This window comes from Oncorhynchus keta, chromosome 30, assembly GCF_023373465.1.
Source record: "Oncorhynchus keta strain PuntledgeMale-10-30-2019 chromosome 30, Oket_V2, whole genome shotgun sequence".
In the NCBI taxonomy this organism is placed as follows: Eukaryota; Metazoa; Chordata; class Actinopteri; order Salmoniformes; family Salmonidae; genus Oncorhynchus; species Oncorhynchus keta.
The window spans coordinates 51,438,553-51,458,122 of NC_068450.1; the positions used below are offsets into that span (position 1 = coordinate 51,438,553).

The 19,570-nt window shown below is 42.6% G+C and overlaps 1 protein-coding gene across 5 annotated transcripts in view; it reads left to right on the forward strand.

Annotated features, from left to right (window-relative positions):
* LOC118363688 (B-cell CLL/lymphoma 9 protein-like) overlaps nt 1-19,570 on the forward strand; it is a 110,097-nt gene that overhangs the window by 68,460 nt on the left and 22,067 nt on the right. The window contains exons 1-3 of one of the 5 annotated variants that reach the window (XM_035744818.2): nt 6,342-6,740; nt 9,568-9,758; nt 18,336-18,411. In XM_035744818.2, coding sequence (XP_035600711.1) covers nt 18,371-18,411 — 41 coding nt within the window. In that variant the 5' untranslated portion in view covers nt 6,342-6,740; nt 9,568-9,758; nt 18,336-18,370. Of the gene's footprint in view, nt 1-6,341; nt 6,741-9,567; nt 9,759-18,335; nt 18,412-19,570 lie in introns of those variants that run through there. The other 4 variants (XM_035744819.2, XM_035744814.2, XM_035744815.2 and 1 more) reach the window with 4 other exon arrangements.

Below are 19,570 nucleotides of genomic sequence, written 5' to 3' on the forward strand. Positions count from 1 at the left end.
CCCTAAGTCTAAATATTCTTGTTACATTGCACAACCTTCAATGTTATGTCATAATTAGTTCGCAATGAGCCAGGCTTCCCAAACTGTTGCATATACCCTGACTCTGCGTGCAATGAACGCAAGAGAAAGGACACAATTTCACCTGGTTAATATTGCCTGCTAAACTGGATTTCTTTGAGCTAAATATGCAGGTTAAAAAATATGTACTTCTGTGTATTGATTTTAAGAAAGGCATTGGTGTTTATGGTTAGGTACAGTCGTCCAACGATTGTGCTTTTTTCGCAAATGCGCTTTTGTTAAATCATCCCCCTGTGTTGCATCGATTATATGCAACGCAGGACATGCTAGATAAACTAGTAAAATCATCAACCATGTGTAGTTATAACTAGTGATTATGATTGATTGGTTGTTTTTATAAGATAAGTTTAATGCTAGCTAGCAACTTACCTTGGCTTCTACTGCATTCGCGTAACAGGCAGGCTCCTCGTGGAGTGCAACGAGCTGACAAAGTGAAAATCTGTCGTTCTGACCCTGAACAAGGCAGTTAAGGCAGTTAACAAGGCAGTTAAGTTCCTAGGCCGTCATTGAAAATAAGAATGTGTTCTTAACTGACTTGCCTAGTTAAATAAAGGTAATTATTCGGCCATTCAGATTAATCGGCCATCGACCTATATTACATAGGACAGAATCTTACTAAAGTCAAAAACAAAAGTGTGTGTGGGGGGGGTTGGTCAGGGTAGCTGGGTGTGCGTATAACGTGAACGTCTAGCAACCCAAAAGTTGCACGTTCAAATCTCATCACGGATAACTTAAGCATTTTAGCTAATTAGAAACTTTGCAACTCAACCCTGTCTTTCAAAGATAATTCATAAAAATCTAAATAACTTCACAGATCTTCATTGTAAAGGGTTTAAACACTGTTTCCCATGCTTGTTCAATGAACCATAAACAATTAACATGTACCTGTGGAACGGTTGTTAAGACACTAACAGCTTACAGACGGTAGGCAATTAAGGTCACAGTTCTGAAAACTTATGACACTAAAGCGGCATTTCTACTGATTGTGATAAACACCAAATGAAATATGCCTACGGTCCCTACACATCTGCGTGATGATACCTTAGGCATCCTGCAAGGAGACATGAGGACTGCAGATGTGGCCAGGGCAATAAATTGCACTGTGAGACTCCTAAGACAGCACTACAGGGAAACAGGACAGACAGCTGATCGTCCTCGCAGTGGCAGATCACGTGTAACAACACCTGCACAGGATCGGTACATCCGAACATCACACCTTCGGGACAGGTACAGGATGGCAACAACTGCCAGAGTTACACCAGGAACGCACTCTCCCTCCATCAGTGCTCAGACTGTCCGCAATAGGCTGAGAGAGGCTGGACTGAGGGCTTGTAGGCCTGTTGTAAGGCAGGTCCACACCAGACATCATCGGCAACAACGTTGCCTATGGGCACAAACTCTGGCAAAAAGTGCTCTTCACAGATGAGTCACGGTTTTGTCTCACCAGGGGTGATGGTCGGATTTGAGTTTATCGTTGAAGGAATGAACGTTACACCGGGGCCTGTACTCAGCAGGATTGATTTGAAGGTGGAGGGTCCGCCATTGTCTTCGGGGGTGTGTCACAGCATCATTGAACTGAGCTTGTTGTCATTGCAGGCAATCTCAACGTAATCTCAATGCTGTGCATTACAGGGAAGACATCCTCCTCCATCCAGCAGGGTAGCCTAGTGGTTAGAGTGTTGGACTAGTAACCGAAAGGTTGCGAGTTCGAGTCCCCGAGCTGACAAGGTACAAATCTGTCGTTCTGCCCCTGAACTGGCAGTTAACCCACTGTTCCTAGGCCGTCATTGAAAATAAGAATTTGTTCTTAACTGACTTGCCTAGTAAAATAAAGGTTAAAAAAAATTACAAAAATAAAATTAAAAAAAATCATGTGGTACCCTTCCTGATCATCATGACTTGACCCTCCAGCATGACAATGCCACCAGCCATACTGCTCTTTCTTTGTGTGATTTCCTGCAAGACAGGATGTCAGTGTTCTGCCATGGCCAACAAAGAGCCCAGATCTCAATCCCATTGAGCACATCTGGGACCTGTTGGATCGGAAGGTGAAATGTCCGGGAACTTGCAGGTGCCTTGGTGGAATAGTGGGGTAACATCTCACAGCAAGAACTGGAAAATCTGGTGCAGTCCATGAGGAGGAGATGCACTTAATGCAGCTGGTGGCCACACCAGATACTGACTGTTACTTTTGATTTTGACCCTTTGGTCAGGGACACATTATTCAATTTCTGTTAGTCACATGTCTATGGAACTTGTTCAGCTTATGTCTCAGTTGTTGAATCTTGTTATGTTCATACAAATATGCTAAGTTTGCTGAAAATAAACACAGTTGACAGTGAGAGGACATTTATTTTTTTTGCTGAGTTTACTTACTACTTTTTAGCTACTTTGCAGCTACTTAGCATGTCAGCTAACCTTTCCCCTTTAACCTAACTCGTAATCTTAACCCCTAACCCCTAGCCTAGCTAACGTTAGACACCTAGCTAACGTTAGCTAATTCAAATTGGAATTTGTATCATATCATACGTTTTCGCAAATTCATAATATATTGTAAGAATTGCCATTCGGAACATATTGTACAAATTTAAATTCGTAACAGGTAATACAAATTGTAATTGTAACATAAAATACGAAATGCAAGATGGACATCCACATATTAATACATACCATACGAAACTTAACATATTATACTAATTGGAGTGGCCAAGATTTACATTTACTTTGTTACGTCTACCCTGAGTCTAGGTTGGCTACTTCTAGCATCTTGAGATGCCAGGGGTTTATGTGATCCATCATATGAATCGGTTTAGGTCGATTGTTCATGTCTGCAGTCTACTACATTTGATAAAGACAGACACAGACAGTTAGACAGACAGATGACGGACATACTTTCACATTCACTTCTTGTCATTTAACACTTACCTAAACCTATGGGGGAGGGGCAAAGCAGTTGCCAGGTAGGCCCATATAAAATAAAACTGTTCAAAGAAGAACAAGTGGATAAGTGCAAGGGTGGGGGGAATCAAGGGTTGGGGTGGTGGAGTAACCAGGTGCAGTTTGAAGAGAACACACCTACACTTTTGATGTTCAAACCTTTGAGCACATCTAAAAAGACGTCAGGCTATAGGAAAGTGTCTGCTTTTTCATTTACTGTAGTCTCCTGTGCAGGCATGCGGTGCACAGCTCTTTCAACTACAATTGATCTGACAGTTCACATACAGTATGGCACATAGACTTTACCTATAATCTGATTACGAACTATTTTTCAATGTGAGGGTAGCAGAGAAAACAAGACATGAAGACAAGACAAAATATACTGTATTAATTAGTCCACAGGAGGTGGAAATTTGTATTCTGCTTTTATCCAACAACCCTGATATACACACACATACATAAACAGAACATACATAAACATACACACATTAGATTGGAGAGGCTGGAGCAGAGGGCTGCCGCTGTGCAGCGCCCAATGAGCAATTTGGGGGTTAAGTTACTTGCTCAAGGGAATATCGGCAGTAGGTGGAACCTGAGATATTAATACCAGCAACCCTCGTTAGGAGGAGCAATGCAGAAATCATAAGTAGGGCAAGATTTATAGGCTACTGCTCTTCTGCTTTTAAATGCAATTTTTTATTGAAATTAGCAAATAAGCTATGCCCTTGTCACCCTGATGGCATCGACATGTCACCTATTTGGACAATTATGATAGCTTATGAAGCTTATAGGTTATGCATATGGCTACACCTCCACCCTTGTATTAGGCTACTTTGCACTCAAACAAAGGTATGATTATATGGATAGAGGCAATTGCCTGCCCTACTGAACTATAGACTAATGAAAACATAGCTTGTGAAAATATGGAAAGATAGGCCAATTTACCAGTGGTGGAAAAAGTACCCAACTGTCATACTTGAGTAAAGAAACCTTAATAGAAAATGACTCAAGTAAAATTGAAAATCACCCAGAAAATGACTACTTAGGTAAAAGTTGGTTTTAAATATACTTAAGTATTAAAAGTGAATGTAATTGCTAAAATATACTTAAGTATCAAAAGTAATAGTATAAATCATTTCAAGTTCCATATAATAAAAAACGTATTTGGGATCGGTGTCCCGTCTACGGGACGGTTGAGCTTACATAGGCTAATGCGATTAGCATGAGTTTGTAAGTAACAAGAACCTTTCCCAGGACATAGACATATCTGATATTGGCAGAAAGCTTAAATTCTTGTTTAAACTAACTGCACTGTCCAATTTACAGTAGCTATTACAGTGAAAGAATACTGTGCTATTGTTTGAGGAGAGTGCACAATTTTGAACATAAAGTTATTAATATATAAATTAGGCACATTTGGGCAGACTTGATGTAACAGTTTGAATATAAATGCAATGGTTCATTGGATCAGTCTAAAACGTTGCACATACACTGCTGCCATCTAGTGGCCAAAATATAAATTGCACTAGGGCTGGAATAATACATTATGGCCTTTCTCTTGCATTTCAAAGATGATGGTACAAAAAAATGCATTTTTTTTCTTCGTATTATCTTTTACCAGATCTATTGTGTTATATTCTCATTCACATTTCCACAAACTTCAAAGTGTTTCCTTTCAAATGGTACCAAGAACATGCATATCCTTGCTTCAGGGCCTGAGCATATCTAGATTTGGGTATGTCATTTTAGGATGAAAATTTAAAAAAAGGGGTGGATCCTTAAGCAAACCAGCCGGCACCATTCTTTTTTTTGAAGGGGGGCACACTCCAACTCTCAGACATAATTTACAAATGAAGCATGTGTGTTTAGTGAGTCAGCCAGATCAGACACATACCAGGGATGTTCTTTTGATAAGTGTGTGTATAGAGTACCACAGTATGAGTCATACTACCTTTAAAACCTAGCGGTCAAACAAGGAAATGTTCTAATCATTCTAGTTTTTCCACCATTCATTTCTCCCATAGGGGATTTTAGAAACACTATTTTATACCTTTATTTTTTTGTAGGCAAGTCAGTTAAGAACAAATTCTTATTTTCAATGACAGCCTAGGAACAGTGGGTTTCACTGCCTTGTTCAGGAGTAGAATGACAGATTTTTTTTACTTTACCTTGTCAGCGGGGGGATTTGATCTTGCAACCTTTCTGTGGTACTCTATACACACACTTATCAAGAGAACATCCCTGGTATGCGTCTGATCTGGCAAACTGGCCCAACGCTCTAACCACTAGGCTACCTGCCGCCCCAGTAAGAGCTGTGCTTCGTGTAGGCGTGACATTTTGATAAACGTGTAAATCTCTCTAGGACAAGGTGACTTTTATCAATATATTTGCCCGTATTTACCCACCAAAAATGAAATGCTAATTAGCTGCTAATGTGGCTATCATAAAGAACTACAAATGCCATGATAATCTGAATGAGACTGTTGAATCGAGGTAAAGGTAAGAATCTCTGGGTTAACTATCTAATGTTAACTAAGTGTAGTAATGAATACATTGGCAACATTTCTTTAAATTGACAATTATGTGAACTGTCTTGTGCAAGTTTTAAATTGATACAAAACCTGTTAGCAAAGGTGTCAGCTAGATGTGACGTGCAGGGATTTGTAGTTTTGCATGATGTCTACTTTGATGATAATTACCATTTTTTAAATCTGAGAGTAAAGCATATTGAGCCGAGCATATTGATAAAAGTCACCTTGTCCGAGAGAGATTTACATGTTTGTCAAAACTTTATACTAGGGCAAACCTACACGAAACAGCCCTTATTTAAAGTTTTTCGAAAATCCCCTATGGGAAAAATGAATGGTGGAAAAACGATTGGAACCATTTCCCAGTTTGAACGCTAGGTTTTATGGGTATTATGACACCTCCACTGTGGGGCTCTATTGAACCATTTTCCTGTCCTTGCTAAGCATTCAAAATGTTAGAAGTACTTTTGGGTGTTAGGAAAAATGTATGGAGTAAAATGTACATCTTTAGGAATGAAGTGAAGTAAAAGTTGTCAAAAATATGAATAGTAAAGTATAGATACACCAAAAACGATGTAATAAGTGGTGTAAAAATGTTGTATAGTATTTTTACACCACTGCTATTTACTGTCCAGCCTAATAGGCCAAAATTAAAATTTCCCAAATGTATAGGATATTTTATGGTTATCCTAGTCTTGCAATTGGTTATTATCTTTACCCTGTCGTTCTTAGTAGGCTATAACGGATCGACTTCGCTCTCACTTCTCTGTGAGTTTTGTCTGTGTTCTAAACTGGCTGGGGTTTTTAGCTTGCTTGACAAGCACCCCTCCCCCAAACTTTGGCGAAACAGGAACAACTCCTTTGAGAGAGAGAAAAAAGCTTGCACAAGTTTGGAACGTCTTGGAGAAGCCCTTGTTATCGTTTGGAGTATAATAGCCAGCAGTTGAGATTTATTTGTGCAAAATCTGGAAGTATTCTACTGTTCTTGTTTGTCGTGGAAAATAACATTTTAACCTCGTCTTTCGCGTAGGCCTAACCTATTTTGAAAATGGTTTACTTTCCTCGAGGATAATTATTGGTGAAAGTCAATTTGTGTATGGAATAATTTGTCCTCACCGAAGAAAGATGGGACTCGTGGAGCTCTGTATACATATGTGATGTGTTCAATAATGAAGGATATTGTGTCAGACACAATGGGTAAGAGAGGGTTTCCCTTTGCATCTAACGTTACCTAACCTAGCTAGATAGCATTTTTATCCCATGCCTGTTTTTCAGCTGTAAACATACTTACTTGGCTTTACTCCGTTGGGAAGTCAGACCCGTATTCTCTGAAGTTAACGTTACACCTTTAAACGTCAGACTTCAATTTGCTATTTCAATATATCGCTTCAAAGTTGTCCCTAGTGCTAATTTTACCCTATGAATTTGTGTAGATGGGTATTTGTCCATTGCAACACACATGCTACTGCTTTCTATTTTTGCCATGTATTTTTTTGGGTTACTTACTTTACCGATTACGTGTTTATCGTTTTCCCACAAATACAACACATCCCGATTTTCGTAAAACTTAAATCAGTGCAATTATTCAGGTCTACACGCGGTGAAATCATTGTAAAGCAGAGCAGTAAGCAACAGAAGTATCCTGCAATGTTGATCGTGATTCGCCGACTTGGCCTGAAGCTTTTTGTCCCATTCTGTTATCCACCCCGAAGTTTTCTAGTGGAAGGCTCGGGCAGCCATGGTCGAATAAGCTACATCTATATTTACATTTCGTGCTACAGAAGTGTTACAATGTTACAGTGACTTGCCTAGTTAAATACAATTTTAAAAAATGTGTTCGAGCTGCTTGTTAACAGTGGTGGTTCTAGACCATTTCAACTGGGGGGGGGGGCAAGCTTGGGCCAGTTGTACTGTTAGAGGGGCCAGTTACATTAGACGTTATTGTTGTCATATCGTTTTCTATACTTGCATTGCAGGCATTAGCAGGCAAAAGACCATGTTCATAATCATTCAACAATTTATTTGCATTTTCTGTCTGATAACGGATGTAAAAAAAAAAAGAAAGAGAACTAATTATTGCTATGTAAAAATTATTTCATACTCTACATTCAGGGGGGCCACAAGGGGGTCCAAAATTGTTGTCACAGGGGCACTGCCCCCCCCCACCCCCTCCCCAGAACCGCTAGTGCTTGTTAAGACTAGCTGAAAGGAGATGTTTTGTAACTTTCTGACCAACACAAAAAGCTAGGAGAGGGTACAGTTATTTTTCCATTCATGGTACCCGACTCAATATGGAATGGGATGTTGCAACATATCCTGAAATGAATGTAGCCCAAACTTATTTGCGTATGTAAACATTGAATTGGAGGCACTGGAAAAAGTTGAATTATACATTTTTATAGTATTCCTAATAGGTGTTGTATCATTTAGTTGGAAACTTGCATCACCACCCTGTTGTAGTTTTATACATGGTATTTATGCTGTGTAACTAGCCCATTTGTTTCTTGCGCAAGGACTGTCTACTTGTTCTGCCCATAGAGAATACTGAGTCGTGTCCTGTGTCCACCTGGTTGTTGTTCCTGCTTGTATGGTAGGTTGATTAGTTAACCAAAATGTTGGCCTATTCACTCTGCTCACGACTGTCTGGGCATAATCAATATTTGCCCAAATGTTATTTTGGTGTTGTAGACTATTCATATAGAAGATGTGAATGATACCATGGCAAATGATACTGGTCAGGATAGCTGATGAAGCCGTATAACGCTAATTTGGAATGGAAAATGAAAAAATCTGCTGCAGTACAGTAGGTTAAAGCTAGAATCCTTAGTTGCCACATACATGTTTGGACTTATAAATTAATGATATATACCCATGGATTCTTGAAGAATATAACTTATAAATGCCGCATGAGCTTAGTTCAAGTGTCTTACCCCATCAGAACTCAAAATATATATATATATTTTTTTACTCCAATGTTTGTAAACAAACACTGTATAGCCTCAAAACATGGTCAAAACTATAATTTTTATATCATGGTCAGGGTTTCATTCATAGCTCTGTCTATGAATTTGAGAGTGGCCTGGAGAAAAGTAACCAATCTTAGCTTTTTACCAAAATAGAGGTGGGGTGGCTGCTTTGCTATTGTTTCAACTATGGATCTGAGCATTGAGATGATAATTAAGGCCTAAAAGGTGATGTATACCAGGCTAGGGTAATGTTATTTCCTAGATGTCCTCTTGGATCAAATGTTATTTTAATCCTAGCTGTCCTGTAGTGTTTCTGCTGTGGAGGCGCTTAAACCTGGGCATCCACAAGTGCTGTGGATATGTAGGTTGTCTGCTATCTATTCCCTTTGCACTGTGTGTAGAATCTGCCATGTGGCTCCATTGTTTTTGTATATGTGATGGTTGTATGCATTGGCTTGGTTTATGTGGGACGTATCATGTACACCTGATTACAAGCGCCACTTTTTCTATGTATCTTTTTCCTTGTGCATCTTAGTTGTTAAATGTATAATTGCAAAATTGCATGTCCCCTGTTGCAGCCAGAGAAAGAAGAAACACAATCGATCTAAAATCAAACAAATAAAAATCAAGTTCAATTTGGGCCAGACTGTGCCTACCCTACCCTCTTACTATTTTAATTCTTCTTCTCGAAGACATTGCCCTCAAGCCTCCAAAAAGCCAGACACGGCTTTACAACCAGGCGTTGAATGTAGCGATTGTAGCCTTTTTTTTTTAAAGCGGCTTGATAGGAATGAGATGAAAACATCTGTGGTCTGTTAATAATCATTTTCCTCAACCAAATGTTAAGTGTGTCCTTTGGAGATTGAGGCCTGTTTTAGGAGGATGTAATGTTACGGAACGTTCGTAGAGAGAATGTATTGCTCAGAACCAAAATGATTGTCTCTCAGATGGAATAGGGGATCGTGACAACTGGATTTGTTCTATTTCTATCTGCGATATTCTGAGCGTTTTTAAAGACTGCGAATTCACCCCTGATGGTTGTCTTTTTCTCTCTGCAGGTTTGTGAATGGTCACTGTGATCTTCTGCTGAGAGGGAGTGCTGGGATTTGAGGCTCTGCGACAGTTGTGACTCCGGGCCGACGCTAAGCCAGTCAGCTTGCTTTGTCTGCCGGACCAAGGTCAAAGGGAACCCTGGGATAGGCTCCTTGTGAGGAGTAGCCGGGGTCTCTGAGACCTGGGGTCATTTAAGGTAAGGAACATCACACGCAAACAAATGCGTGTGTATGTAGCCTCCATGTTACTTTGTCACTGTTGTGGTTTGGACTTTACAGGCAGGTGATATGACGTGTAAATGTTTTTGTCCTTGTTGGTGTCAGTTCTGTTCAAGCATAAGGAAGGTTAGGCACAACACGTATCACGGACTAGAATACGGTAAATCAAACAGTTTATTATTTTGTCTGTGACAATGTGTTCACCGATGTCGACTCTTTCCATGACACCTGCCGGCTTATGTTGCGCGATTGTCTATTTGATGGGATCTAAGAGGGGGGGGGGCATGTTCTTGTATCCATGGGTTCAGGCCCTGGGTAGAGGACAGTGCATCCTGTTTCTGGAACGGTATGCTGTGCAGCAGGGGTTATCTCAGACCCAGCCTGAGGCACACACAAAGTGTGACGCCAGCCTGGGCAGATCTAAGGGCGGACACATACACATGGCATGCGTATGTGCCCAGCACACCATCCTGTAATCGCAGCCTTTGACCTATACACCCACTAATGGCCTCCAATGTAGGAACACACAGGCTGACCGCCAGGAAATGGTGTGTGTGCACGTATGTACAGGAGACTGTGTGGTGTAGGCATGCGTTGTTTCCGTACAGGAGACTGTGTGGTGTAGGCATGCGTTGTTTCCGTACAGGAGACTGTGTGGTGTAGGCAGGCGTTGTTTCCATGGCTGGGTAGGAGTCTAGTTATGTCCTTTAATTGGGACCCATAGTATTTTTTTTCTTCATCCAGTCACATGGTCAGGACATACTGCTGCCTCTACATATAGGCTAATGCTTCATTTTAGATTGTTGGTGATTGTAAATTAGAGCGACACTGACATGCTCATCAAAACCGTACTGGGTAAAATGTTTCTGTTCACACTGTCCTTCCTAGCACAGTTCCAGCAACTTTGGCTTGGCTCAGGTGTGTGGATAGGGTATTGGAGGTTGTTTTGTTCTGGTTTATTGTGATTGGTGACATGCTGTTGATGGCGTTAGACTGTTGTGAGAGTCTGATGTGAGCAGTCTATGTTTTCGTAAGAGTAGGCCATGTTGGATCATGTTCATAGGGCACCCAACTGGAAATGTTTTCAAGCATTTATCAATTGGACAAACCCAGTTGGTCCAACCCAGTATCGGTCAGTTTTCTACTATTTAATGCCTAATGAACATGACCCTGGTGATGTGCAGTCTCTCCCTCTCACTCGTGTGCAGTGTGTGGGTGTTGCTGCCCTTTCCACCAGTGCCCAACTGACCTGATTGTGACCCAGCCACTCTCCCATAGTGCACTGGGCCATCTGTCATTGCCACAACTGCCACAGGCTATGGCTCTAATAAATGGGCCTCTTTTTAATCTGGCACGGTTAATTACTGTTCCTCAAAACCCCATTGGAGAAATGGAACGTTCTCTTTTTACTTCTCCCTCCGCTGCAAAATGTGCATTCTTATCACCCATCTCTCTCTGTCGTCTCTCTCGCTCTCTCTCCTCTGTGTAATCTGAAATTGTAGGGTTTCGCAGTGGCTCAGTTTGCCGGTACTGTCACAACTCTAAATGAACTGTCGCAACCAGCAGGACCCTCCATCATCGTTTAAATCTCTATTTTGGGAGTATTTTGGTTTCCCAGTAGATTATAACGGAGATGGACATATATTTTGTTTACATATTGATTTCACACGCATATATTCTGTTTACATATTGGTTTCACACGCATATTGCACTTTATTTTAGTGTTGTTTTTGTTATTTACACCCCTACTTTCTGTGATTGGCTAGTGGTACCCCCAGTGAGGGAATGGCTTTCTCTGATTGGCTAGTGGCTACTGACTATAGCTCAGTTCCTTGTAGTGGAATCTTTTCAATTCAGCCCATGGGCTCATGATGTGAATATGAAGGTTGCCAGGTCTACGGATACCTTATCCCTCCCTGAGTTGAAAAATGTAGGGTGTGCTGATTTGAAACGCTTTACTGGCGTGTGGGGGAGGGGTGCATTTGGCACCCTCCACTGAAACAGGAGAACTCTGGGATTTCTCTCCTCCATTCCCCCCTTTCTATCCCAAATAATCCCTTCTGCTAACAAGGCAGATTTTTCCTTTTCCCTTTCACTCTGTAATATGGCTGGTTAAGCACTGGCAAGACATTGTAACCTTATGCTATATGAGTGCACTGGTGAGGCTTTGCCAAGCGCAATGAGTTCTGGAGTGGCATTGTATTGCCAATGGTTTCTTCCCGATGCCAAGGCCAGGTTGTGTCACAGTACCAGCGTGCCAAGAAGAGCTGAGGCCTGCCAGGACATTAAATGGGCTGCAAAGGATTCTGCTCCTGTTCCTGCGTCTAGCTAAACACAGTTTGATATGGGGGGGCACAGGTTTTCACCAACCATAGATGAAATGGTCCTGGTGCTAGGGTGTTATGATAGGAACATATGCATTGCTCAGCGCAGTATTGTAAGCACAACCTCTCATCACCACTGTGAGTTCTCCTGCTCTTGTGTGTCTGGTGTGTCCATTCCAATGCGCGTCACTCATGTTACCAGCTGATGGTCTGACACCGTGTCGCCCATGCGTCGACCGTTTGGCTGCGTGTGTCTGTGCCACGACCGGCAGTGGAGAAAGCCTGGGCCAATGGAACAGCCTTTGTGGGAAATGAACAGGACTTTTTTTTTAGACTAAAGCTTGGCTTCTTTATGCGGTCTAGAGATGCTCTTTGACCTGTTTTTATATTTCCTGCCCTAAAATGACAGAGCTGAACTTCCTGCACTCTGAATACTGAAATGACAGAACTGAAATTTCTGAAATGACAACTGAAATTCCTGTTCTATTGGCTAATACTTACCAGTCAAGGCCAATCCAATCATTGCAGTTGAAGACACGGCTTCAATGATTTCGTTAAGTCATTGTTAGAACATTGAGAAAGAGCCTGGGTTGTGTCGATTTGGTGTGTCGCAAACTCTGTTCGGCTGCTCCCAAGTGGTGAATGTCGTACTTGCATTGAACCGCTTAGCCTAGAACTTACCTGTTCAAATAGTTTCTTCAATTTCCCCTATGACTGTGTGAATTCATGGCTGCATATGCCTATTGAGTGAACAGTGTGATATGAGAACTTGGGAATGAGATTCGTGCAGAACCATTGACCAGTTTAATTAAGTACCAATCGGGTGTTATTTGCTAATGACTGGTTGGTTGTTTAGCAACAAAACCGACGTTGGCACAACTTTGGGGCTAAAAAGACTGGGTTGGCATAGATCGTTGACGACATGTAAACTATATTCCGTCACCAATGTTTATTGAAAACGAATGCATTTGCACATGGAGCGCTTGTCTCACATACGTTGCTACAGTTGTTGGTTAGCTAGCTAGGGAATTTGAGCCATATTAGCATTGACATGAAAATCAGTCAACACCTCAACAAGACACGTGACGTGGTCATCTAACCCATCTACAACGCCTCTATCACACAGACAGTGTTTTTGCGCGAAATGGTACGAGGCATCATCCTTGCACGCATACATTTTGAGGCATACGTTCAGTTAAATCCAGTGTACGCGCCACACTGAACGTACTACAATTGCCTCTGCGTCGCAATGCTGCAAGGCAAAAGCAGCGTTCCATTGGAAATGAATGTATTTCTGGTGTACCAAAATTGCAGAGAGTCTGTAGGTGTGATCGAGGCGTCAGTCTGACGAAAAGTGCACAGACTCCGTGTGTCACCCGTTGAGCTATAAAAGAGAGGCGCATACAGATCTTATCCCTGCGTGATCACGAAATAATGGTGTATGTTCTCATATCGAAATTAATGACTGAGCACAGATGGCACCCCGACGCGTCCTACAAATAGAATATCAGAGTTCAGAGCGTGATATCAGACGCTTCATCCAATATCAGGTGTGACAGCTGTGAGCAACCAGCCACATCCCCCTAACCAGCCATTAGCCAACACAGCCACTTCTCTCCGTCCGTTCCTGCTGTGTATCTCCCAGTCAGTTTGAAAATGGTATTTAGCTGTGTTGGCAAGCTGGGGTGTGCAGACAGTGATGGGGATTTCTGTTGCATTTTGTTTTAATTATTGGAGTGGCTCAGAGCGCGAGCGAAGTGGACATGTTTAATTTCCCCTGTAAGAACAAACAGACCAGACCTGACGAGGATTCGCTGTCACGCAGCCTCTGAATGCCGCTGCCATAGACAGAGATGCAAACTCGCCGCTATAAGGCGATATTTACCGTTTTGATCTCAAAATTGGTAATCCACGCAAATCACGTGGAATTGTAAAACAATCGTGTGCCGGGGGGGTGGCGCAGAGTGTATCGCCCATTGCGCTATTAGAGAGGAGCGAACAGATCTTGTCCCTGTGTGATCACTACCTCTCTCTCTCTAAATTAATGACCGCACAGAATGCATCCCTACATGTCCTACAAATAGAATATCGGAGCTCAGAGCCTGATGTCAGAAATGTCATATCAGAACGCTTCATCCAATATCAGCTGTGACAGCTGTGAGCAGTCAGCCGCATCTCCTAACCAGCCATTAGCCGACTCAGCCGCTTGTCTCCGGCTGTTCTTTCTGCCCATCTCCATCAGTTTAAAATGTTTATTTAGCCGTGCTGGGGTGTGCAGACAGGGGTTGGGTTTCTGTTGTTACAATTGTTTAAATATTGGAACGGCTCACAGTGCGAGTGAAGTGGATCTGTGTCTTTTCATTTCGCATGTAAGAACAAGCAGGCCGTTTTTTATATAATTTTATAAACCATGTAGCGAGCCCCTTTAAACTACTCACGGGCTGCAAGTAAGTGAGAAGGGGTGTGTGGGAGGGAGAGTGTGTAGGCTGTGTGTAAAGTTGTCTGAGGAGTAGGTTAAAGATGGTTTCATATAGGCCAAGTGTGTGTGCCCCTTACTGCCGATATGAAAATGCAGATCATTGTGCATTTATATTCCTTACTACATTCCTCCTGCCCAATCGCAGATATGCCTTTGGATATGAGAAAATCAGCTATTTTCTGCAGTGGCCGTTTCTATTATGCAGTAAAATGTTTGAAGTTAAATTCAAGGGACAGGTTTTCATCCTGGGGGGGGATTCTCTGTATCGTGATACTTGCCGGGTAGTATGAAAATATATATTATAAAGACTGTATTTACTACCGGGGCGGCAGGTAGCCTAGTGGTTGGAGCATTGGGCCAGTAACCGAAAGGTTGCTAGATTAAATCCCTGAGCTGACAAGGTAAAAATCTGTCTTTCTGCCCCTGAACAAGGCAGTTATCCCACTGTTCCCCGGTAGGCCGTCATTGAAAAAAAATAATTTGTTCTTAAAACCTGTTGTGACTAGGGGGCAGTATTTTAATTTTTGGAAGAAGAAAAAAAAGTTCCCGTAATAAACGGGATATTTTGTCAGGACAAGATGCTAGAATATGCATATAATTGACTACTTAGGATAGAACACACTCTAAAGTTTCCAAAACTGTAAAAATATTGTCTTTGAGTATAACAGAACTGATGTTGCAGGCGAAAGCCTGAGAACTCCAATCCGGAAGTGCAAATGCTTGTCTAGCTTTGGCTGTGAAGCATATTTTGAAAATCTGAGATGACAGGGTGATTAACAAAAGGCTAAGCTGTGTATCAATATATTTTTGTGATTTTCATGAATAGGAATATTTTCTAGGAATATTTATGTCCGTTGCATCATGCTAATTAGTGTCAGGCGATGATTACGCTCAGGTATGCGGGATGGGGAGTCATTATAGGTATTAATTGACTTGTCTTGTTAAAGGTAAAATAAAATACTGTAAGTCGTTCTGGATAAGAGCATCTGCTAAATGACTCAAATGTAACGCATCTTAGTAAAATGTTTTTATTGTGACAACCCCACTCTTAAAATAGGAACATTTTCTTGCTGTTTACTCAGATTTTCTGTGCAAAGATTTTGGTCCCCCTTCTTTTTTTGTTGTTGACCCTCATCAGTTTGCGTCCCTGAAGGACAAGGGAGTAGGCAACAGCACAAACAGATCTGGGACCAGGGTAGTTCAGGCCTAAGTCGAGGTCAAAGCCATTTGGCGTGTAATACAGAGTAAAGCCAGGACTTCTCGTTAGTATTGTGGCAAGGAAACACATGGTTTTAACCTCTTTAGGAAAACAGCCCTAACGTTGTCATCCAAGCTACAGCACACAATATTGTATATGCTGCAGGCTTTTAAAGGACCAAAGAGTTTTGTCTGCTTCATGTAAAAAATAAATAATAATAATAATATTTTAAAAAATTGGTGATGGAAAAAATACCACAATACGGGTATTGTCACAGCCCCCAGAGGGTGTTGCACAGGGTTAGGTTAACCACTGGATTTGTTGGTAAAATGTTTGTTGTGGGTCTGCTTGTCTGTTGAGGGGTATTTGTAGGGTTTAGTTGGTAATAGGTTTAGTGGGCTTTGGTTTGTCAGTAGCTTAATCTGTTTAGTGAGCTGTGTTACTGTGTGTGAGTCTTTTGTCTTGTGTAGGGCTTGGACAGCAATCCGTTTACTGAGTTAGGTTTGAGTATCTCAGCTATGATACGTCTGTGTGTGTTGGGTCTGAGAGGGAGGCACATCTGCTGATCATGCTCCTCTCATTATGTATGAGCGATGCAGTGACAACCCCTCCTCTCTGCCCCTCTGCTCTGCCGCAGTCAAGCCGTAATGCAGCCCCTGTGACTGGGATGTCTGATAGCCCTCGGTACACTAGAAACACACACACACACACACACACACACACATGCTCATAAGCACACATGCTCATACACTCAACGTATGTACGTACACACACATTGGGGCTGTGAGTGGTGATGGATATGGTGGCGTCTTGTCACTGAGTGGTACATTAGCTCTCTGCGTTAATGTTTTCTCTTTCCCCATCTGCACATCACTGATATTATTCTAACGATACGGTCTCACCCTCTCGCTCATGAGATCAAATCCCAAAGCAGATTCACTCTTTCCACATACACCGGCACCCCCCTCCCCCCTGCCTTGGCCGTGCGCAGTAGATCACCTGCTTGGTGTCCACGGACCGAGCTGATTCAACATGTAGGATCTGTAATAGATGAACAGGTAATAAGGGCCGATATTCTGTGGGCGGCCACCAGTCGCTCACTGCCGACATTCCTGTTGGTCCGCCTTCCCTCTTGGAATGCTGCCTTTCTTCCTCCGATCCTCCCTGTAGGTTTCATAGCTTTCACCAATCCACTCGTGTCAGATCAGTGACGACTTCAAGGAAGGATGCATTTTCAAAGTATAAGAAACACAGCCGCCGCCTTCAATCTTCATTTTGATTTACATCAAATTATATTTCTTAACTGCACACTGGGAGATGATTGGCTATGGTTTGGGTATAGCGTTCTGTGATCGTCTGGCTGCTTTGTGGACCTTTTTGTTCATTCGGCGCTGTTGGTAGATTGTCTTAGAACTGTGATTGGCTGCAGATATGGTGACCTATTAACTGTGTGATGAGCTGACACCGACAGTGTTGGGGCCAATCAGAATGTCTAACCCAGAACCAGGGCCAGCAGACCTGGGTCAAATGCTTTCATGCTTGAGCTGAGCTTAAGTATGCCTGCCTGGTACACTGTTGTTTCATGTTAGTTTGTGTCCGGCTGCTACTCCTTGGCACCAGGCTGATGGCGGTGCAGGATTGCTTGTTAGGACACAGACGAGGCACATGCATGACTCAGACCCTCACACACGTTGTAGAGACGTACACAAACACTCTCGCACCTCTTCACAGATGTACTAAATGCAAACGCGAAGATGTGGCTCACACACACACACACACACGGTGTGCAGATTAGAGGAATTAAGTGAGTGTGCTGGCGCTAGGGCTGACCTGCTCCGGATGATCGTCTTTGGCAGTGCTGATGAGATTTTGGCCCTGGCCCCACAGCCACTGTAAGCAGATTAGCTCACCCACTGAAAGGTGAACGCTGAACTGCCACACAACTTTTATCCACACATACACACACTTGTCCACACCAGCGTGTGTGTGGGAGAGAGTGGGGATTACATCATCTGACATGGGCATCTCTCCATCATGTTCAGAACAGGGCTACGTCACATGACAACTTCGGTTCCACTTTGCTCTCTTCACTCTCCTCATGGCACAGTTTGATATGCATTTTTAGAGTTGATTTCAATAAATCTCTTTTGAAATTGCTGCTGTGAGCGGGTAGACCTAATAGGAAATGTAATTAACAAACCAATTAGAATGTCCGGTGGAGGTGTTCTGTTTGCACGTTATGTGGTAAAGATATGATGATGTCATGGTTTAAATGACATTTTTAATGGTCTTCCCTTTTTGGTTTTCCTTCATGCTATTCCTAAAATCTTGTATATTTGTACATGTGAATAGGCCTCATTCCTCCTATACTGAACTACTAGCTGTCTAAGTGCTGCTGTTGTGTACTGCTAAACCGAAGTTGCATTGTATCGCGTAAAGGGGAGCCGCTCAGTTGCTCAGTTGCTCTATCTGCTAAGCCTGTGTGTGCGTGCCAGCCATGTTGGACAGTGTGGTGTTGTGATTTGGTGAGTGATGTCTCTCTCTTTGTCTCCAGCAGCGTTGGGGATTTGACGAGCGCGGCCCATTGCAATGCAGACATGGCCACGGCTATATCGTGACAGAGGGACATGGTGAGTGCTACACACACACACACACACACACACACACACACACACACACACACACACACACACACACACACACACACACACAGACAAGCCGTTGGACTGCAGGGGGTTGAGAGGGAGGAGGGGGTGAGCATTAGCCTGGTGAAGCAAGAGCTGGGGGATGGAGGGAATGGAGAGGAGGGTGTGCAGCACAGGGTTGGATGAGAGGAGAGGTAGAGAGTAAGTGGTTGGTAGAGGGAGCACATCCAGTTTTCCTCCATCTTTGTCCCTGAGGCACAGACCCTAGAGGCAGTACAATGTGCCTTGCTCCCTGAAGTTAGCTCGGTCGGTCAGTGGCTCAGACGAACATTTGCCTAGGCCTCTCTCTGTGACAGTGGCTCAAAGGCACCTGCGGATTTCTGGGTATCTAGATTAGAACGCAAAATGGAGATCTCAGACTTCAGCCTCGTTCTTTCCAAGGCATGCGCTTGGACTTGGGGCATCCTCTATGAAAGCAATACAAGGACCTAGTTTTGAGGATGGTGAATTCAAAGCAAGATTTAGTTGCCTGTCCACCGAACAGCGGTTCCCTGGAATGAGTCCCTGACGTTAACAATAATCAATTTCCTCGAAGAAAATTGGCAACAAAGAACTGTATGTTCAGAAGTAAAAGTCTCCTTATTCTCCTTCATCCTTGAACCAAGTCTGAGTATATATATTTTTTGTACCCAGAGTATGTAATACTCGCTAGAATCTCCTGGCTAGCATTTTTTGGCGTGTGTTAGCAATGCTAGTGGAAGCGGACTATCAGTTAGCGGTGCATTATAGCATTGGCTGCTCTTAAAGTCCCAAATCACCATTATTATCAGTTTGGGCTTGGTGAAAAATGTTAAAATATGCTAATTTCGATCTAAAAAAAGGATGTTTTAGACTCTAGCTTTCATGTCTGACTCATTCTGAATGAAGTGTTTTCAGTCTCATCTTAGACCCAGCGGTTAATGACTGCGAGCTACCTTTTACATACATACATACATACATATGCATACACACACACTGAGCCTGGTCAGAGGAGAGTAGGAGTGTGCCATCCTCCCGAGGGAGTGTCAAGCTCCTTGCGCTCAAACTGTGGTTTTAAAGTTCACCGGGACTGGAGGTGACACCGATGACATTTGTCAAGACAGCA